Source organism: Brettanomyces bruxellensis, chromosome 4 (assembly GCF_011074885.1).
Source record: "Brettanomyces bruxellensis chromosome 4, complete sequence".
Classification (NCBI taxonomy): domain Eukaryota; kingdom Fungi; phylum Ascomycota; class Pichiomycetes; order Pichiales; family Pichiaceae; genus Brettanomyces; species Brettanomyces bruxellensis.
The window spans coordinates 1-22083 of NC_054685.1; the positions used below are offsets into that span (position 1 = coordinate 1).

A 22083-nucleotide genomic window follows, 5' to 3' on the forward strand; every position below is an offset into this window, starting at 1 on the left:
ACCTTGGCTCCCAATGTTTATGCAGTACTGGCTTTAATATTTTATGAGGGTCTACTAGGTGGTACATCGTACGTTAATACATATAGATCGCTAACTGAGCATACAGAACCAACAGAAAGAGAGTTTGCGATTGGATGCGTTGGAATGAGTGATAGTGCAGGAGTTTTAACAGCAGCACTTATCTCAATGCTGCTTGAACCATCCCTCTGTCATTATCAAGCTAAAAATGGGAGACCATGGTGTCAAATGACTTGACACTTTCATATCTATATTTGTGCGCGTACTAGAATCTTTACATAACATGATACATTCCTTTCAACTGTGACGTATTATTTTTTATCTTGACGTATTTTATTCATTTTGATATGCTCTTTCTAATCTTGATCGTCATCATTTTCACTTGTGTCTTGCTCATTTCTCGTAGACGATCTATGCATTAAACATCTTTCTCTCATTTGCTGCATGAGATTCTCTATAATCTTCTGGTTTGTGTCATGCGTCTGTACCCCATTAAGTATGGTGAAACATCTAAGTAAATCAGTGCCTTGCAAGTAATTTGAATCCGTGCTATTTTCATTTGCTTTCTCATCGTCATTCGGACTTGTAGACTTGTCCGCATTCACTATGGCGGTGTTGTCGGATTTGTCCGCGTCTTCAAAATTATCAACGATTCTAGTTTCCCGAAAGTTAACATTTGATACCATTGCACCAATGACACCATCATGCTCTCGTTTTCTTTCATTTTCCGTTTCCACTTGTCTATTGACCTGGTATAAAGGAATAATCACCTGATCCCTGAAAGCCGCAAGAATCAGGTCCGACATAACTACGTCATTATCTGAAATCGTCTGATCTGATCCATTGTTATAGCCACCCAGTGCGGATGCTTTTGCTTCGTTTTTGTTGATTGGCAAAAATACTCCTTGAAGATAAAAGTATATTTTTCTGTAGAACAAATTCCAAAGCAGTAAACAACTTTTCTCAAAGTTATCATCTGATAGATATGAAGAGAAACTCATATCGGCGGTGTTTGTGAATGATCGACTATTGTTTGTGCATTCGGATCCTGGCAGGGATCGTATCTTCATGATTTTATCATTTTGATCGTAGTAAAGTAAGGATAGTGTTGTTGTCATACCAACCTTAAGAAATTCTTGAACCTCCTCGTAAATCCGTCTACTTCCATTTACACAATTTGTATTTAATACATCATTAGTCTCAGCGGGAGATGATGTATTACTCGGAAAACCAAATGTTGGTGACGGCGCAGTAATAGGAGTATAAGGAGAGGAGCTTAAGCGATTATTATATGAATCCATACTCATTGCCGTACTTTGAACAGATGCTTCATTATGATTCCATTGCATGGCATTATTTGAGCTTTCGATATTTCCGGGAGAGCGCAACTTCTGATAAAGGTAAACTAGTTTGTTGATCTTCTCCATTGGAGCCTTTAGCCTATCTCCTTTGAATAAAGGGTTAACTAAAGAACAAAAAATTGCCCAAGACTCGTCTGCAACGTTTTCTCTGTCAATGCTAAATGCATCATAGTCTTCCGAATTCATATTTTTCCTAGAAGCATCGGCAGTACCCAATTCTTCTAACTCCTTTAGAACAGATTGAAGATCATTTGTGGAAAATGTATTATTTGCCGCCGACGGACGAAAAGAGTATCTTGTTTCAGCTTGTCCTCTACGAGTTACCTTCGAATTGGAATTTGAAGATGACTTTAACGAATCTTTACGTGACCTAAGTAGGTACATGTGCGAATGCGCCTTCATCCAGTTCTTTGCTGGTTGTGTGGCGGCTTGAACTTTTCCTGGTAGTGTGTCGGATGAGCCATTGTTTAATCTATAAGCCGCTATTCGTTCGACTTCTTTGGAGGTTCTAGCAAGCGGTGATTTCGTATCCTTTGAAACGGATGGAAGAAGCGATGTTTGAATGGATAAATTGTCGTGACCCTTCAAGTTTTGGACATTCAGCAGTGTTGCCGTGTCAGAATAGTTCTTCTCTCCTAAAGTTGCAGATGAGTTATTCGATTTAATATTGAAAATGGAACCTTTGTTGGAATCCATTGTGGATTGTCGATGAAATCTACTGGCAGTCCTTGTCAACAAGTTGCCAAATCGAGTGGTAGATGATGAGGTTTTAAGACCAGGAAGCTTCTTTATTGGCTGTTGTCTTACCAATGATGATGAGGAATTGGCGAACGGCTCAACTACTGTACTGCTATAACTTGTACTGCCAGAACTTTTATCCTCATTTGATCTATTTGCGGAAAGAGAGCCAATATCATCTTTGATATGAAGAGCATTTTGTGTTTTGCTTCGAAGTCTCCCATACAAAGTACCACGATGCTGCTTTGAAATGGCGTTTGATTGAGCGGTTCCTTGTTTCTGGGATATACCAGATAAAGATAAACGATGTCTTTGAAACGAAGACGGGGGCTCAGTTGGTAATCCTCGAATATTGTTGAATTCCACATTATTTATGCTTGGTGCTGGTAGACTGACACGATCGGAAGCATCAGGCGGCACATCAATTGTCAATGGGGGAGGCTTTCTTCCTCTTCTCTGGATATGATCAAATTTTAAAGTCTCAGGCACCATCGTACCGCTTGATTCCTCAGCAGTTGAATTAATATATGAGCGAGAACTCTCTACTGTATCTCTGGAATCGTTGAATGCTGAAGAAGTGCTTAGATGCCGTATTGAAGCTTTTGAAGTGTTGGATGAACGCCGTGAAGAAATAACGTGCGGCAAATGAAATATTCCTGATACTCTTCTGAAATGCTCATGATGATGTTGATGATGAGGGAGACGTTGTGTGGTGGACATAAATGAAGGCGGGGAGCTATTTGCCGAAGAATTGATTGCCATTGCTCGAATATAAGGCGATATGCCATATACAACGCTATTGATTATGAACAGAACCGCAAGATATAACCGTCTTGATAAAACACAAGCTCAATCCTGATAAAACCTTATTATGAAGGCACAAAAAACCACAGATTTTCTTCGAATACAGGAGATAGGTCCCTTAATTAAGTAAATTGACCGTATATGCGGAGATATACACATTATACTTAGTCGATTCATCAACTATATATTATATTTTGGCACAAAGCAAAGCCAACTTTTGCGCGATTCCCGACTAAAAATACGGGGGTCTCAAAATTTCTCCATATACTAAGGCACCGCCAATTAGACTTAATAATAATCAATTCATCACTTTTCATGTGAATGGCTAAAACACATAGAAATAGGTCAATTGTTCAAAAGGTTATTTGCTTTAATCTAATCAATTCTTTCAAGAGGTTTGATTAGGACATTAGAGCAATAGACGCTTTTTTGACATTCAACGTTGTTAGTTCATTCATTTCATATTCAATATGCATCCATCTCAGACTGATCCATATGACAACTTGTCCATTAGTGCAGTAAAGCAGAAGCATAAGCTCTCCAAGAAGGCTTCTAAAATGTTCATTACCGCTGAAAGCATAATCCCTGACGGTCTATTGGATCGACAAGAACCAATTTCATCTTTAACCGCAGAGAATGTAGAAAATACAGAAACAGGTTTCATTTCAGAGCAACCATCTTTATACGAAGAATCTATTGAACCGGATAACCAACAGATTAAGAAGATAAAATCAACCGGGGTGTTAAATACTGAAACTGGAGGACCAAGACTGGAGATTAACAAAGGTGATAATCAAACGTCTCACCACAAACAAAATATAAGCACAGATGAGCCAACTGTGACTTGGTCAAATACGGGAAGTCATTCATCAAGCATTAATATTACAAATAGCAATGGTGCATTTGTCGACTCGCCAAGTTTTCTTTCCCCATACATTAACGATACACAAAATCATACATCTAGTGGGTCTTTAGAGCAATCTTCAATACTGGATAGGTTGTCATTGGTAGAGTCTGTTACGCACACACCTTCATCCTGTGCATCTATGGCACCATTCACAAATTTTGGTTTTACACCTGATTTCTCTGATCACAAAGCGACCGAAAGGGTGTTCTTTTCCAAAAAAAAGCATTTCTTTATCCTCTCTTCCGCTGGAAAACCGATTTATTCGATGAATGGCTGCGATGACATTGTTACAGTCTATGCTGGCATTATACAAACAATAGTTTCATTTTTTCAGTATCATCCTGACGGTAGTTCTCAACATATTCATTCCGTCACGGCCAAAGACGGCATTGGTAAAACGGTGAAATTAGTATTTGCAGATCGATCTCCAATTTTATTGATGACCTCATCATCGACTGGGGAGTCAGATGCTCAATTGGCTCAGCAACTTGATATAATATACAGCTTTCTTATTGCAACACTCAGCAAACCTCATATTGAGAAGGTCTATGAGAAAAGGGACAACTTTGATTTGAGGAGCATTTTGGGAAAAGCTGATATTTCATGCTTGGACGCCATTTGTAACGATTTAACAAATTTTGGGAATCCTGGTGCCATTGTTGGTGGTCTTGAATGTCTTAATATCAGGCATAAAACCAGAAAGAAGTTGGATGGCATTTTTCTGAAGCATAGGTCTGAAAACTTGCTATATGGGTTGCTAGTGGCACCAAATGGAAGATTGGTCAGTGTGCTTAGGCCAAGACTACACACTCTTCATTCATTGGATCTTATGTTGCTATTCTCGATGATCTACAACACCAATACTTTCAAGTCAACTGTTGAAGAAGGTACCGACCATCCCAGCGGTACTATGCCTTTAGCGACAAATGAGGACTTTTGGGTCCCGATATGTCTGCCAAAATTTAATCCTAACGGATTTCTCTACGCTTTCATTCAACTCGTAGAGATGAAAGATGAGCTATTGCTAAAATTGCACGATCTAAACACCGATGTACTTGGAAATCAATATTCATATGCCAATAACAACTTAGGTAAGGGAACACAGCTGGCTGTTATTCTAATCAGTGTCTTCAAAGACACATTTTTTGAGATGAGAAAAGCTTCCCATGCCATAGTCCAGGATATTAAACTCAATAGAACTATATTCAGAGAGTTGTATAAATCTGTGGTCGGAACACAGGGGTCGGATGGTACCACTGGTTTCCCAAATGGTCGAGTTTCACCAATTGAAATACCTGCTCCATTAATCAAGCATTTTATATTTAAAAGCAGGCGCTATACACAATTTGTATCTTCTAATTTACAAGGCAGCAAGGTTGAGATGAGAACGCAGGATGACATTAAAGTCAAAGGTCAGATCATGGAGTTATATTCACATCTGAGATCAAGGCAAATGCAGAATGTCTCCATTAAGGCTACCGGAAACCAGGTTGAGGGAATTGGTAACACGTTAAGCACAAGTCAAAAGGAGAAATACGTGGATATTATTGAATGGAGTGTTAATGGTGACTTGGTAACCGGAGTTTTAATATCATCGCCATCCTATGATCTATATGCCATAAGTAATGGGGTGTGATTAATAGGGCCAGTCTTTTGAAGTCCTGCAAAAGGATTGTTAGATGGTGTTTAGATAATTCAGACAGGTTGCTTATAAAAACAGGGGCAACATTTTAACCACTAATGTTAACTTTTCTAATATTCAGTCATTAAATATAAAATTCATAAAATAACCCAACGACATCGCAGAAACTTGCTCACCATTATAGCGTAAACCAATGAACAAGAAGGACAAAAGAAATATAGAAAAGGAAAATGTGTACCTAAACAACGATCATGGCATGAGAGTAGTGTGTGCCGTTATGTAACTCTCGACCAGCCCTCTAAAATGTGAGAAAGCACTTAAAACAACAAAAACGTGAAAGATCTGATGCGAATGTCCCCATATATCGAATTTTCCTGGTCTAAATCTTTCCGGAATTCTCAATGCATACAACACTGCACCTGTGATATATCCAACGCCTTCACCCACAACATACCAGAAGCCACAGCGGTGAACAGACGCCTCAAAGCCATATCTATATATTCCATAACCAATTGGCAAAAGTGCAGATAAACCGAAAGCGATAAACATAAGGGCTCTGAAAGGTCTCCATTCGTTAGACTTAAATTCTGGCCTCAAACTGGTGATTAGACAAGACACACCGAAAAGGAAGGTAATAGCCAGAAATATGAATCTTGGAATAGGAGAATCAATATATCCATAATATATTATACCAATCATTGATGTAATGACAAGAACCACGATGCCCGCATAATCAATACTATTACCCATATTAGCCACTTTAAGCGAATGAACCTTGATTGTATGGAAAACTGCCGAGCACGAAAGGCATGTCATGAACCCAAAAAAGAAAAGTCCGAAAATCAACTTGTCGGTACCATTTGTGTTTTCAAACTTTGGAATCGAGACAATTGCAGATGGTATAAAGCCTATGAAATTGTCATTGTTAACTCTTCTAAAAGGACGTAAAAGAAAAAGGACAACCGGCATTAAAGTTCCAGGGACCAGATGTGTGTAGACATTGACCCATTCATTATTGAGATAGAAAAGTGACTTAAAGCATCTTCTGAAACTGTTTGTTTCTCTAACATATCCGCCCAGGATGAAATCGTTATCTCGCTGCCATAATGGCACCTCATCAATTGTGCATAATCCATGTGAATCGTAACTTTTATGCCTTATTAATGGTGTACGAGACATTTTGGAACGAGATTTGATGATAGAATATGGACGGTCTTCACTCACAGATGTAGACTGGGTTGCTGAATTCATTCTTAACAAATGATATTCTCTTTCCTGGGATGAATGGAAGGTTTATGCAGTGATTATCAATCGCTAACTCATCGATTAATCTTAGGACTTTTCAAAATACATGATATGGTGCGGTGAACATCTATTTTATAGAAGGAACGAAGATTCGTTTTGTTAAGCAGGATTCTAAAATGTTCCGGAACGGTAAATAAAATGTTGGGTAGGAGAAATTTGGATATATTTTGAAGCGCAACAGTCGTATACCTGCGGGCTAAAATTTCGCCGATAAGATTTCGGCCTAACAGGACTTGGGCCCTCTCCTAACTAAAAGCTGCCATTTTTTTTAGACTGTTACGGGATAATGCGGGCAAGTATTTAAGGATGACACCATATCAAACAAAGGAGCTTCGGTGATAGATAATATCCAAAAGCATTCACAGCTTATTCCACCGGACTATGGATAAAACATTAAGGTAAATAAAATTGTAATTACTCCGAGTTTGAAGATAATACAGTTCGTGATGTAAAATATTTTACAATTACATCAATATTTGAAGACATTTTGCTGATAGTGATGTATTCATTCCTTTATTTTCAGGGTCAAGCTAAGCGTGAGATGAGAGCATATACTTCTCACCGAGATATTATATTCTAAATTTATTTTTATTTTTTTTTACCTTGGTATATTTTTTATTTTTTTGCGTGTCTCGTTCGCTACGATCTTGATGAAAATCCGGTTTTCGATAGGCCAGTCGATAAACAATATTGTACAGAAGCAGAATGAAAATTTAAAAATCTTGATACGGAACTGCAACAAGCCACTGATACTAGATAAATACTCTTGCTTTCAGGTGTAACACGATTTCTTGTCAAAAAAAGTACAAAAATGAAGTCAAGACAAGAAAAAGTGTTGCTAAGTCTCCTTAATGCACCGGGAAACCGTAATCAGTGCTGTGAGTGTTCATCCTCATACCCTACGTGGGCTTCGTGCAATTTGGGTATATTTCTTTGTGGAAAATGCGCATCTGCCCATCGTGCATTGGGAGAGGATGTCTCAGTTGTTAAATCGTTGAGTTTGGATACCTGGACTTCGGAAGAGCTCGATTTCATGGAGAGAATGGGTAATGACAGAAATCACCGTGTGTGGAATGCAAGACGGATTCCATTCCCGTTCAACGGAGAAGATAAGGATACAGTGATCTCATATCTCAGAGATAAGTACGTTTTGGGGAAGTTTAGGAACACACCAATCTCTGAAGAAGACTACCATCTGGATGTTTTAAACTCAGGGGACTTTGATAGGTCATATGGAGGAAGGAGAGATAGATTCAGAGATTACGAAGATAACGCCAGCTACACTTCTGGAAGTTCTGGAGGGTATGGCAGTCATAGAAGATCGTCCAGGTCAAGAAGTTATGCACGCTCGTATAGTTCGAGAAATGGAAGTAGTGCTTCATTGACCTTGCAGCACAGGCCTTCAACAGGTGAAGAAAGGAGAAAATACGGAGATATGGCACGAAAGATGAAGTTTGACATGGGCTATGAGGATCTGGATCTTAACATAGAAGCTCTTAGTCGGACACACGGCAATTTAAGTCGTGCTGCAAGACTAGTTGAAAATGAGGGAAGTTCAAGTAGACGAGAGGACTCTGAAACGCCACCACCTTTGCCCCAAAGAAGGGATCAGGAAGGAAAGCATAGCGAAAGCAGCTCAAGCTTGGCAAAAAAGCAGAATGGAGAAACGTATGATTGGATTGATTCGAATCCGAGTACTTCTGCACAAGCTAGTACGCCAAGCAGTGCACCAAATAATAGCGGCGACAAGATATATCAGTATGTTGATCCAAATACAGGCATATACTACTACTTGGATAAAAATGGACAGCAGTATGTTGATCCAGCCCAAAGTCAGAGATTACAGATGCAACAGACAGCAGCTTATGGTGTTGCCGCCGGTGGTATGCCAACTTCAATGTTGGTAAATCCATCTGCTCCTACTGTTAATCCCGGAGCCAGTACTAGTTCTCTGACTTTGAATCAGTTGAAGCAACAGCAGCGGCAGCAGCAGCAGCAACAACAACAACAGCAATTCCCGCAGCAGACCGGAATGTTTACATATATGCCTACGAATGCAATGCCTCAATTCCAAACAGGAGTTGCCCCTATGCAATTTGCAAATGGTGTTCCTCAGTACCAGCAGCCTCAGCAGCCTCAACAGCAAGCGCAATTCCAGCAGCAGAATAAATTTACAGGTTTCTGAGTGCTACTTATACTCAAAGGCGTTGGTTTACAAATTGATGCTCACAACTCACGATGTTGGTTTATTCAGATAAAATGGACAATAATTTGGTATTTTTACTTCTCACTGTAAGCGGTTGTAATCTACGATTTCTTTTCCTTGATTGTGATATTATCGGAAAAGATAAATTGACAAAAGGTATTGGAATCTATTAGAGATTGTAGGAATGACTTGATAATTGTTATATCGCTCTTTATTAGTATCATCATAGTTTCTCGAACGATCCTCACTTATATGTAACTTGGACTATTCACTTTTCGGAATACAAGTAGACAGGACAAGCACTGAGTACAACATGAAGGGGAACACCTAAAAATAGCAATGTCTCAAGTCCAATATTTATTCCCATTATTTAAGCAGGCTGATACAGATTGTACATTAAAGGTTATGAACGAGATTTTTTTTKKTTCTTAGGAGTAGCCGCTAATCGTCTAAAAAATTTAGAAATATGGCAATCTGAGTAGTGCATTCTCTGTATCAGATTCACGGCAAGCTTACCGTTTTAAGCGGTATTCCGTTTGGATTGCCACCCCATGCACTATGAATAAATATATACTTGAATAATCATAACCATCTTCATAAAATATGTTTTATCCGCACTATCACAGAGTTGTTATCAATTTTTGTTAGTATTATCTAGAGCCCAATACTTGCTTAATTTACTTTCAAATATATCGACGGTTATTATTTATTATAAGGGGTCAAAAGGCGCTCTCCAAATTTTTTATCAGTCTTTGTGTGGCTCCTTAATCTTCCCAATTTTGTACGCACATTTAGAAAGATAACATTTTATCTGGTACACCCCTTCACTTTAAAATGTTGCTGTGTATTACAGAGAAGCCGCCTGTATTCCTTGTTTTGTATTTGTTCTGAATATCATGTAGTGCATTAGACTCCTTTAGCATTTGATAGCTTTCTCTACTATGTGTGAGCATGCACGATTGTCCGCGCCAGGTTACCTAATTGATCGGCATTCTCTCATATTCGTTATCAGTTAGTCATTCATTTTTTTTTGTAGCTTTCAATTATATTTTTTGCACGCTAACTAAATCTAGCAGGACGCCATCCCTTTTCTTAATAATAAAAAATATTTTATCCCCTCTACTATGGCTCCAGATTTATTTATACTAAGCTCCCCCTCCCAACTTTACGTGCCATACCTTTACGACTCTTTTCCTTATCCCTTTCTAACATACTCTTGTTTCTCTTGTAGTAATTACTTTCTTCGATAACTACTAGTTGGTCCTTGCATGGTGTTACGCCATCTAAATGTTATTTCAAAAAGCATATAAATCATTCTCTCCGGCTAGCATACAGAAAATTACACGGTCGTTGTAATCTCATGGTTACACCTGATTATAAATTTGATCAGCACTAATATTCTCTTTCTGAGTCATAAACTTTTACAATTTCTGTGACTCAGTTGAAACACACATATACTTATACGTGATTGTTTCTCTTACTCTTACAACATCTCCTTCCCGCTCCTTGGATTGTTAGAACCGTGATAGTACCTGTCTCTGAATTTACTAGGGAAAATCACTGTGGTTACAGATTCTTTCCTCTTCATTACAAGCAAAGGAAAAGCATATTTAAATAGTGTCTGCTTGATTTACCTTCGTATCATCTGGTCGACAACACGTGAACTATCTATCTGGGCATCCCTCTTCTCTGTTTAGTCGCGCGCATTTCCTTTATATATTTTATTTTTATTTTTTTTGAGATCGGTTCTTATCGCATAAAGGCAAATCAAGGCTGTGCTTACAAATATTTACTGGTCATCGGCTGGGAATCAGAGATAAAACTAAAGTTTCTCCCCACTATAACCATCAAGTGCATTCCAATTTTTTTCCAACGAAGATAAGTAATAGCTACAAACATCCACAATGTCCCTGAAATCTTCAGATGAAATGGAAAATCACATTGTGGGACATTTTCGAATAGGTCCCGAAATCGGTAAAGGATCATTCGCAAATGTCTACAAAGGTTATGATTTGAGAACACGCAAAGCAGTCGCAATCAAGTCTGTATTTCGAAGTCGCTTAAAAAACCAGAAACTCATCGATAACTTGGAGGTTGAAATTTCGATTCTTAAGAACCTTAAGAATCCTCATATAGTTGCATTGCTTGATTGTACTCGAACGGACGAGCACTTTCATTTGTTCATGGAATATTGCTCTCTAGGTGACTTATCATATTTTATCAAGAAAAGAGACCAGCTTGCAACTCATCATCCATTAATTAAATCAATTCTTGAAAAGTATCCTTCTCCTCCTCAGAGTAGAGGAATGAACGAAGTACTCGTCATTAACTTTATACAGCAGCTGGCTTCTGCCTTAAAGTTCCTACGTTCGCAGAATTTGGTTCATAGAGATATCAAACCTCAGAATTTGCTGCTATGCCCACCAGTACATTCTAAGAAAGAATTTGAAGAAAAGCACTATGCAGGTCTCTGGGAGTTACCAGTTCTTAAGATTGCTGACTTTGGCTTTGCAAGGTTTCTTCCGGCGACCTCCATGGCAGAAACTCTTTGTGGTTCTCCATTATACATGGCACCGGAAATTCTCAGATATGAAAAGTACAATGCAAAAGCTGACTTGTGGTCTGTTGGTGCTGTTATATATGAAATGGCCGTCGGAAGGCCTCCCTTTCGGGCTGCAAATCACGTCGAATTGTTGAAAAAAATAGAAAGGGCGAAGGACAAAATATCGTTTCCATCTTCTGCAAAACTTTCCGAAGGGCTGGTTAAATTAATTTGCAGTCTTCTAAAGGCAGATCCTACAGAAAGAATGGGCTTTACCGAGTTTTTTGAATATCCATTGGTTGTGGGCGAGATAAAGAGTGATGATCAACCCTTGGAATGCTCTCTGGATGATGATCAACTTTTCATTAGTGAATATCTACCAAAGAAAGGTTCAAGTTTGGGCACGACTTCACCATTAACAACTTTGCCCGAAGAAGAGTTGGAAAACTCTGATCAGAATGATGACGTTTCGACAAATCACATTAAGAGTACGGTGCAAGATGAAAATGAAACAAAAATTGATAAGAAAGCCCACACTGAGGCAATTGATACAAATTCTTCGAAACCCACGTCGGATAGCAAGAGCATAGAATTTGGAATACAGCCGAAGGATGAGATAATAAAAAGTATAATAACCAGGAATAGTCCTCCTCCTGGGAAAAAGGATGCCTCCTTGCTACAAAAGTTACACCAGAGAACAGTAAATACATACAAAATTGAGCAGCCAAGGGCTATTTCTCCATTTGAAAAGGATTATGTTGTCGTTGAGAAGCGAACGGTTGAGGTAAATGCACTAGCAGATGAATTAAATAAAAGAGGATCGGGTGCGGTTGCCATTTCTCCCAGAAATGATAGCTTTCTTCCTGCAGACAGGAGATATTCGTCTGGAAGTTCCTCATCGAGTGCTTCCTCACATAGGAAGCCCAGCTTCAGTGAACGGAAAACACCTCTCATCATGAATTCCACAAATGCACTCTCCAGAGCCTTGGGCTACACTTCGAGTCGACTGTTCGGCATCGCGCATCATGGATCACCAGGTCAACGGAAGTACTCACAGGATTTCTGGAAGTATCAACAGTTACAGCAGCAGCAAAAAGCTGCTTCCGGTGCAAAGATTCTTGAAAGTAAAATATTGAATCCACTATTGACTAGTGCTCTTTCGGGAAACGATGGCAACTCTAAGCAGATAGTTAAGCCAATATCTCCGGATGATTCGCAAACTATATCTGAGGATAAGAAGGTTGTTTCACAATTGGAGACACTTGCTACTATGGCTCATGCGGTGAGTTTATTTGCCGAAGTGAAATTTAGTCAGTTGATTCCCATGCCACCATCTTTCAGAACGATTAGTTCAAATGTATCCCCAGGAAGTGATGGTTCTAGTGGAACAAATGACTCGTTACCATCCATGATGATAAGAAATATCAGTGAAGAGGGCCTGTCATTATATGTGAAGACGTTATCATTATTGGCTCAGGCGATGTATGTTGCATCAGAGTGGTGGCACACAAATTCTATGGATTCTGCCGCATCTCCAAGGATGAATGAATTAGTTCAATGGATTCGATCTAAGTTCAATGAATGCTTGGAGAAAGCAGAATATTTGCGTGAGAAACTAGTCAATAGCACAGATTCTAAAGATATAAGTAATGGCAGAGGACAATGGGTAGTGGCAGAAAAGCTTATTTTTGATAGGGCACTCGAGATGTCGAAGAATGCGGCTTTAAATGAAATGAAAAATAGGGATTTATATGGCTGTGAGCTAACTTATTCAACTGCAATATGGATGCTGGAGGCATTATTAAATAATGAAGAAAATGTGTCGGCAAGCAAGACTTTTGATAAGTTGGATGACTCGGATAGGAAAACAGTACAGGGGTTTATTAATGTCATTGGCAAAAGGCTTCTTTTGCTTCGCAAAAAGATTGAGGTTCAACAAATTAAACATTGAATTCGTGCAATGGATATCGCTTTTATGAGTTTGGTTATTTATATAGCTATTTTTATACAAAAAAGGAAAAATAAAGAAATGGGTTTCTGGTTTGGGTTTACATACTGAGTTACTAAAAAAAAGGGATTGTAATTACTCTCTCCTGGAACATGCAATATAATTCTGGGGTTATAAACTAAACTAATTTTATACTAACGTTACATCGGAATGCAGCAGATTACTAAACTAAACTTCGGACTTGCTCTTAGAAAAGGATCACTCACACTGTTTTTTGCCGTTTCCATCGTCAATTTTACCCAGATTAGACCTTTGTGTTTTCTTCCAAATCGGCCTTCTCTGCTAAAAGGAAACGTGGAACACACGAGTAAGCTAAATTTGTGAAACTTCGGGCAGGTTCACATTTGCAATGGAGTGCATTAAATATGTCTGGATCAGATGGACAATCGAAATTAGGTTTATGGTAGTAACCAGTGTTGGCAAAATAGTGAATTTTTTTGAATGGAAGAAGGTATGAGACAGCTAGTGAGTGAATAGGTGCATCGCCCCATCTCTCGTAGAAAAAGTTCCCCGTGGCATCAAGATATTGAAAGTAATCCTCATATTCCTTGGATCGAAAGAAATTCAAATCTGCAATCTCAAAATTGGACCAATAGTGACAAAGATTATAATTTCTAGGCTCAAATGTATGCGTTTCCGAATCATGTGTAATGAACTTTATGCTGTTCCGCTTTCCAACATACTCTGGATGTTCACTTTCAAAAAACTCCAACGTGTTACTCCACAACTGTCGGATTGTTTTTCTGTCCTCTAGCATTGCCATAGTAAAACCATAAGCACGTTTCTCCTCGTGCATAATCTTGAATGGATCTTCCGCTATGTCACAATAGAATCTAATGAAAGGTTCCACTCTCCAATAATACTGATACGTATTCATAACGGGCATTTTATAGAAAAATCCCGAGTTGAAACGACACATTTGGCGATAAGTCACCTTTCTTGCGTAAAGGACTTGCTCTCTTGCCATGAAGTCCATATCTTTCTTCATTTCGTCCTTATCTATACTGTCTGGTATATCCCAGAACTCTTCTGGTATCTCGGAAAAGATTGCTCTGCCACTGACAGCTGCACTCACATTACCTTTAAAATATTCGGTAAATGGCTTGTCGTTCATGAACACCCAGTCATAGTGGAAACGATTATTGAATCTTTCTTCAACATATTTAATCGATGAGAGCATACCATCCAACTCACTATTTCGCACCAATGAAAATAACGTGGCATTCTCTCTTTTGACCTTATTCTGTGTCACGTCGTTGTAATATTCCGGAGCTTTAAATTCTATACCTTTGGAATAGAAGCCCAAATTTGAAAAAAGCATGATGCTACTGGCTTTTTCCGTTTTAGCAATGGTTAAAATTCCTACACCAAGAGCAATTAAGGCAAGCATACACAACGATATGGCTGACACGGCTCGCCTCGAATGCAAATGCATTAAACGACATCCTCTGGGATATTTCATGCTGGCATTGGTTTTGTTAATTTTTTTGTCTATATTGTTGTTGATCACATAAGTTTTCTACAGTAGAGAAGGCTTTATAAATCGTCAATAGTAGAATGTTTCGAATTTTAAACTTTTTTGTTGTTGTTTCTGTTACACCAGCCTCGATGTTTAATGCACCAAAGTCATAGGCCGGAGGGAACGGTTTGGCTAAAATTGTTTTAGTTCTATTGTTTATGGTGGAGATTCTAGTAGACCACTAAACGGTATGTACCGGAAAAGAAGAACATTGAAAAAAAAAAATTTGAAAGCCGAAATCTTCAACCGTGATTCGAGCTGCGTTCAGCGCACCTACGTAATCAAAAATGCAAAAAGCGGTTTCAACTATTGTTCTCATAGTTGGAGAATATGATTTTCAATCAGCGAAACAAAATGAGCTTTGAAAGAGCTTCAAAAAACTTTTGGGCTGCCGCAGGTGCAGAGGTTTGAAATGATTTTTCTTCATGTAGTATCGCAGAGGAAAAAAGCATAAAACCGAAAATTCGGTGAAGTTTGCATTTTCTTGCTGTGCACCAAAAATGGTGCTGTTTTAGGAAATTTGTCAATACTTTTCATAATCATATCCTTAATAGGTTAAATGTCCCAAACACCAGGGAAGGTTTTTACGTCAGTAAAAAAATAAATAAATGAACGAGAGTTTAATGATGTCTGAAGCAGTGCCCATAACCTGAAGTTCGTTCGATTAATTTGATTGCTCTGTTGATTATCATATAGTATATTCAAACCGCAAGCAGGCTAATATTCTAATCTATCTTTGGTCCCTTTTTCCTAGACATTTAACGGTAGCATCACAATATAAACATTGAAGATTATAAGACAGCAGTTTAACATCAGATCAAAATGTACATATGTACATTCATATTGCTGTGTACAATGCTCAATCTGGTACGAGCCTCCACATTGAAAAATGCGGTATATAACTTCTGGAACAGTACAGTGTACATTCATCTTGCTGAGTCAGAAACATCGGACGATGTAATAGTTGAACTTCCATTTAATTCCAAATATCAGAGCGGTGCAGAAGTGACAGATTATTTTAGTCCGCCAACATCCTCATGTGATCTTGTTTCTGCAAATAGCAGTTTACTTTCCATTTGTCCAGGATCCACGTCAGAAGATGGGATCAATAAGATTATTGTCCTCTATAGATACAATTCCACCGAAAAAATGTGGCACACAATTACAACCGACAAAACAGTACCACTCTTTACAGGGTCTTCCTACATGAGCACTTTTGATGACCCATATTCTCTTTATATTTTTGGTGGTTACGATAATTACACGCAAGAAGTGTCAAATCGAACTCTTAAAATTGATCTAACACACCTTACCGTATCTAATTTTAGTACAACGATTCAACCATCTTCATTTTACGGGGCATCCTCTGTTCAAATAAACTACAATACAGAGCTTATTATAGGCGGAAAGGTCCAAGATGGATGGATTAGTCTTACACAGATGGCAATGTGGCAATACGAGGCTTGGGCATTTAAATCTGTGAGCAAAGCACAAACAAAATCTATTAATCCAAGATTGTATCCACTTACGTTGCCACTTTTTGGTAGGAATAGCTTTGCTGATGTATTTGAAACTAACAATTTTACTGGATTCGATGTCAATTCTATATTGGTAGTTGGCGGTCAACTTCTAAATGGATATAGTAATCCAGAGTTTGCCATGTTGAATACTTCCGGAAGTACATGGTCATGGGAATCATTGGACGATTCAATTAGTATCGCCAACAGCAAAATGAATTCTGACTACGATGACAATTTATCACTGGACAACATCATGGGGGCAGCCGTAATTTATGACACGTTAATTGTGATTTCAAATAGTTCAGGCACTGAAGTAAAAACGTCAAATTCCAAACACAAACGATCTGATTCATACTTTTTGAAGCTTTATAATACAACCACTTTTGAAGTCATGAATGAGGTAGACTTCACTGATCTCAATCAGTCAACAACGCACACAATTGAGAAAGTGTCAAATAAGAATACGATTATCGCACTTTCCACCGTGATCCCAATATTAAGTATTATAATTGCTATTGTTGGCGGAATTCTTCTTCACAAAAAATACAAGAAAAGAAAGGAAGAGGAGGAAAACGAGCGGGAAATTCGAGAGATAATGGAGTTCTACAAAGCTCCCGGACAAGACAGTTCGTACTCTTCTTTTGGATCTGGATCTACAACTGATGTGAGTGAGAAGCCTGTAAGCTCTCATTTCAGTAGTTGTGATGGAAGAGAAATTCAGGTGAATAATTTTGATGACGGTGATAACCTTTCAATCAGCTCTTGGAAGCGAAAAAGAGAAATGTACGAACGACAGAAGAAAAATAGATTACTGCCGTTGTCTGATCGGAAATCAGGAATTAAAGCAAGCTCTACGGATGATGAGTTCCTAAAAAGTGAGGAAGGATCATTGGTGAGAAGATTATCCTCGCTGTCTACACGTCTTGGAAGATCATTAAGGAGAACGTTTTCTTACCAATCCTCGATAGGATCTTATGCAACAAACCAAAATGGAGACAGCAGTCAGACAGGAAGTAACAATATGATCCAAGAAAGCAACACTGTCAGGCGTCCAACATCAACATACTCTGGAAGATACGGACTTAGAAAAAGTAACTCTGCATTATATCAGATTCCTGAGGATTCGTCAATTTCGGGACATCAAAAATTCTTTGTGGAACCCAGGGATTCACTTTATTTCCATCCTTCGGAGGTATCGAGTGAAGGAAAGCTTTCACCCCAACGATCATTGCTATCCAATTCGAATAAAAGTTCATCTTCTCCAAGCAGTTCTCCTTCTGTGCGTACAGAGTCCACACCAAATGAGAGTGCTTTATCGTCATTAAAGATGAATGCAGCTACGATTATTCCACCACCAAATCGCTCGTACGTTCCTCCATTTGGGGAGGATGAAGAGCCAGATGAAAATCTTGACGTACAAATATTGGTCAGTTCTAAACGGAGATCCAAATTGCACATCACTAATCCAGACCTCGAGCGGGAGAGATCAATGAGATCTGCTGTCAACAGTGTCGGAAATTCACCAGTTGACACAGAAGTTAAGATGGCCAGTGATAGATCTGTCTCCGATTCAAGTAATACCAGACGAAGGTGTGTCAGCCAAGAGAGTAAAAAAGAAGAGCATAATTAACTCCGAGCTTTGTTACGTCTGAAGAGTTGGAAACCTTGGGCTATGTACTTTTATTACAAGATATTATTAATGAATGGAAATTTTATTTTAGGTATTATCAAATTTATGCGTCCATCATATTAATGGACAAGGTTGAAGGTAGATTCTCTAGACTTCTGGATCAAATAAGAATCAGCAAGTGCTAACGCAGTCATTGCTTCAACGATTGGAACAGCTCTTGGAACAACGTTTGGATCATGTCTACCTTTGGCCTCGAGTGTGCCATCCTTGCCATCGTAAGTAGCAGTACTCTGTGGCTTCGAAATAGTAGCGGGTGATTTGAAAGCAACGGAGAAGTAAATATTCTCACCGTTACTAATTCCGCCCTGAATACCACCTGAGTTGTTGGTGGTTGTTCCCAGATGGCCATTCTTCATAATGAAGGGATCATTGTGCTTGGAGCCTGGAATGGCAGTACCAGCGAAACCAGAACCAATTTCAAAGCCTTTGGTTGCAGGAATAGAAAGCATTGCGTGGGCAAGCATAGCCTCCAGTTTGTCGAAAGCAGGTTCACCAAGACCAATTGGAACATTCCTAACAACACACGTGACAATACCACCAATGGAGTCATTTTGTGCCTTGTAATCCTCAACTATTTTCGTCATCTTCTCAGCCTTGTCAGGAATTGGGCATCTGATAGGGCCTGCGGCATCCACTGTTTCTCTAGTGATGTTCTGGAGCAATTCCATAAACTCTGGATTCTGCGAAGATCTGTCAAGTTGACATTCTCCCACACCGGAGACAAAGGCCACTATTTCGACATTGTTGGCCTGCTTCAAAAACTTCTCTGCGATTGCACCTGCAGCAACCCTGCCAATAGTTTCTCTTGCCGATGCTCTTCCACCGCCAGATGAAGCCTTTATGCCATATTTCTCTATGTATGTGTAATCGGCATGGGAAGGTCTAGGGTACTTTGCCATTTCACTGTAATCCTTTGGTCTCTGGTTTTCATTAAGAACAAGCATTCCAATAGGAGTTCCCAATGTCTTTCCAAATTCCGTACCGGACTGGATGTAAACCCGATCTTTTTCATTTCTTGGAGTAGAAAGTTTCGACTGTCCTGGTCTTCTCCTACTTAACTGAGGCTGGATGTCTTCCTCAGTTAATGACATGTTTGGAGGAACACCATCGACAATACAGCCGACTGATTTGCAGTGGGATTCACCGTAGGTAGTAACCTTGAACAGAGTACCAAAAGTAGACATTTCGTTCACTATTTCTTCGAATTCGCTTCGGCCAAAGCAAAAAAAAAAAGAGAAAGCTAGCTAGCTATGTGGAAGACGATGAGTTTTTTTCTCCGATTTTATTTGGATTAGTTGATCTTCTCGAGGTACTCCGTTCCGGTTTATGTCATCGGAGTTGAAAAAAAAAATCTTTGAATTTTTTATGACTCAATAGCCTACCTATCTCTTTAGTGCATACCACGAGTCATCATATATACTATGGGGTCTACACGCAACTTTTTATTACATATAAAATTGCTTTGTAGGGTAGTTATATAGTGCTGAATAACTTATATATAGCTGTGAACAACAAGGCATCTGAGTAAAATTTCATTCTTATACCTTTTCACCTGTGAAATGAAGCATTTCCATGAAGCTGTACGAATAGGGACCTTAAGTTGAAGTCTCTCACTTTCAGTCTTGCAATTCTTGGCAAGCCTGTTTCTGGCAATGATCCAACCTCTTAAAATGCACAAGCATAACCCGGCAGCAAAATATGAGAAGCCAACAAATATGGCCGGATGCCTATATTGAGTTGGACTAGCTGGACCATCCGCCTTAAGAGCTATACCAATAACTGGAGAGACTATTCCCGTAGCACCAACAGCAATCCAAGATAAAGACATACCGATACCAAACTTTTGAAGGCCAATAATTGCTCCGTTGATTGTTGGCATAGTCAACCAAATAGTGCCCATTAGTGAACCTTCAAACATCGCAAATACAATTGCTGTAGCGTAATTTCGACATGGAATCCACATTGCAAAATCGAATAAACTGACTAGCCAACTTGCTATAATCGTGGCTTGTATCGGGCCTATGTAGTCAGCTATCTTGCCGATTGTTGGTCGGCCATATATAATTCCCACAGCAACCATAGTGGATACAACAGAAGCCTCTGTGTTACCATATCCAAGAGATCTCATGAAATCCCCTAAATTGTACATCAAAGTAACATATCCCAAGATTGTGAACATCTCCCATAGCATCATTATCTGGCTGCCAAAAATGCTGTAGACAGTCTTGTCATAAATTTTGTATATCGGCTTCACTTCCTTATTTCTGCTCCGAATTAAAAACACAGCCATCAAATTTAACACTGCACACATGATTGCCTGAGTTCTGAGAGCCCAACGCCAACTATGCTGACGAAGTATGGGTTCCATTCCAATATTATAAATTATGCCACCCAAGCCCGAACCTGCACACATAATCCCAACAGCATAGTTTCTCTTCCCTCCAGGTCCTCCTTTAAACCACTGTGGAACAATGATAACGCTTGGAATGGCAACAAGACCCATCCCTATACCTTGCATAATGCCTTGAGTGCAATAAAGTTGCCAAAGTTTGGTGGAAAAAGATGCCAATAAGACACCTGCAAGTTGAACAACAATTCCCATGATGGCCACAGTTTTAATTCCCAAGATTCCAACAAAATAGTTGATCAATGGGCCAAAAATAACCCCAGATCCAAAGGCAAATCCTCCAATAGCGGCGATTCCCGTCTTACTTGCTGTTGGAAATAAATCATTGTTGATATATGCCTGCAAGTACAATGCAAAAGCTGAATTGGAACCCCACGTATTAAAATTGAAGAAAAAGCATCCGATGACTGAGAGAAGACCCCATCCAGTAAACTTATCCGGAATATCCTCACTCAATGCAATTATAGTGCGAACTCTTTCTAATTCAGCTTCCTCTATGCTTGTTAGGTCCTCGTTTGTGCTATCTTGTTCTTCATTTTGGTTGTTCTGATTTATAAGATTGTATGAAATCACGTCAGCCCCCAGACTAGAATCTGATCCAGCCTGGCTTGTGCTATCACGTACAATCTTCTCTTTAATATTTTTTCCTTCTCCTGGCATGAATGATACAATCTAATATAATCTTCGTTTCTGAAAAGCAATAATCAACTTCAGTATAAAGCTAAAGTTGGCTACAGTCCTCTGAGAGCAAGAAATCAGATCTATTATACGCACGATTTGCCTTATTTATATATCATTAAAAGATGGGAACTTGTATCTTGTAAAATCAAGATTCCTTTCATATTGCCTATAATGACTTCATGCATTGATGGGTTTACCCGCCTGTATCGGGCCAAGTAACCGTTATTACTGAATTAGAATAATTTACCGCCATCTCGGACATAAAAAAAAAAAAATCTTGCTCTCTATTTCCTCAGCACTGATACAAAATGTATTAGTAATTCAGAAAATTCGCAATTTCTGATCTCGCGGAACGGAACTACAAACTGAAAATAAAAAACGTCCGAGGTGTCATCGAAATAGGCATCTTTCTATGAGAGATATATTGTTTGATTTTTCAGGTGAAGTCATTCTAGGGAACGTTTTCAATCTGAATTAATAAAATTTTCGATAACCATCACAAATAGCCTTCACACAGAAAATTGAGATAACTAAGAATAGAGTGGAACTGTGCCGTACAATCCCGTTCAAAATGCCTTTCGAGGATGAACATTCAAGTAATTGCTGCTCTAACGATGAAGCGTAATTTCAACTCTAAATTGCGGAACTACATTTGCTTGAAGATGCTCTGATGAGCAACGTTTGCTTCCCATTGTCTTACTATTAATAATATGTTTTTTTTATTTTCTTGCATCA

The 22083-nt window shown here is 38.9% G+C and overlaps 9 protein-coding genes across 9 annotated transcripts; 4 read left to right on the plus strand and 5 right to left on the minus strand.

Moving 5' to 3' along the window:
• Positions 1–374: 374 nt before the first annotated feature.
• On the minus strand, positions 375–2879 carry BRETT_001557 (uncharacterized protein; the record flags this gene model as incomplete). Its single annotated transcript, XM_041280104.1, has 1 exon — positions 375–2879. The coding sequence occupies one exon, from the start codon at positions 2877–2879 to the stop codon at positions 375–377; it is 2505 nt and encodes an 834-aa protein (XP_041134987.1).
• A 512-nt stretch (positions 2880–3391) lies between these two features.
• Positions 3392–5464, plus strand: BRETT_001558 (uncharacterized protein; the record flags this gene model as incomplete). The annotated part of the gene is made up of 1 exon (XM_041280105.1): positions 3392–5464. One exon carries the CDS (start codon positions 3392–3394, stop codon positions 5462–5464), a length of 2073 nt encoding a protein of 690 aa, XP_041134988.1.
• Positions 5465–5719: 255 nt separating this feature from the next.
• Positions 5720–6721, minus strand: BRETT_001559 (uncharacterized protein; the record flags this gene model as incomplete). The annotated part of the gene is made up of 1 exon (XM_041280106.1): positions 5720–6721. One exon carries the CDS (start codon positions 6719–6721, stop codon positions 5720–5722), a length of 1002 nt encoding a protein of 333 aa, XP_041134989.1.
• An 865-nt stretch (positions 6722–7586) lies between these two features.
• BRETT_001560 (uncharacterized protein) lies at positions 7587–8960 on the plus strand (the record flags this gene model as incomplete). Its single annotated transcript, XM_041280107.1, has 1 exon — positions 7587–8960. The coding sequence occupies one exon, from the start codon at positions 7587–7589 to the stop codon at positions 8958–8960; it is 1374 nt and encodes a 457-aa protein (XP_041134990.1).
• A 1925-nt stretch (positions 8961–10885) lies between these two features.
• On the plus strand, positions 10886–13474 carry BRETT_001561 (uncharacterized protein; the record flags this gene model as incomplete). The annotated part of the gene is made up of 1 exon (XM_041280108.1): positions 10886–13474. The coding sequence occupies one exon, from the start codon at positions 10886–10888 to the stop codon at positions 13472–13474; it is 2589 nt and encodes an 862-aa protein (XP_041134991.1).
• Positions 13475–13775: 301 nt separating this feature from the next.
• On the minus strand, positions 13776–14921 carry BRETT_001562 (uncharacterized protein; the record flags this gene model as incomplete). Its single annotated transcript, XM_041280109.1, has 1 exon — positions 13776–14921. The coding sequence occupies one exon, from the start codon at positions 14919–14921 to the stop codon at positions 13776–13778; it is 1146 nt and encodes a 381-aa protein (XP_041134992.1).
• Positions 14922–15905: 984 nt separating this feature from the next.
• On the plus strand, positions 15906–18200 carry BRETT_001563 (uncharacterized protein; the record flags this gene model as incomplete). The annotated part of the gene is made up of 1 exon (XM_041280110.1): positions 15906–18200. One exon carries the CDS (start codon positions 15906–15908, stop codon positions 18198–18200), a length of 2295 nt encoding a protein of 764 aa, XP_041134993.1.
• Positions 18201–18319: 119 nt separating this feature from the next.
• On the minus strand, positions 18320–19444 carry ARO2 (bifunctional chorismate synthase/riboflavin reductase [NAD(P)H] aro2; the record flags this gene model as incomplete). Its single annotated transcript, XM_041280111.1, has 1 exon — positions 18320–19444. The coding sequence occupies one exon, from the start codon at positions 19442–19444 to the stop codon at positions 18320–18322; it is 1125 nt and encodes a 374-aa protein (XP_041134994.1).
• A 308-nt stretch (positions 19445–19752) lies between these two features.
• Positions 19753–21327, minus strand: BRETT_001565 (uncharacterized protein; the record flags this gene model as incomplete). The annotated part of the gene is made up of 1 exon (XM_041280112.1): positions 19753–21327. One exon carries the CDS (start codon positions 21325–21327, stop codon positions 19753–19755), a length of 1575 nt encoding a protein of 524 aa, XP_041134995.1.
• Positions 21328–22083: the final 756 nt, after the last annotated feature.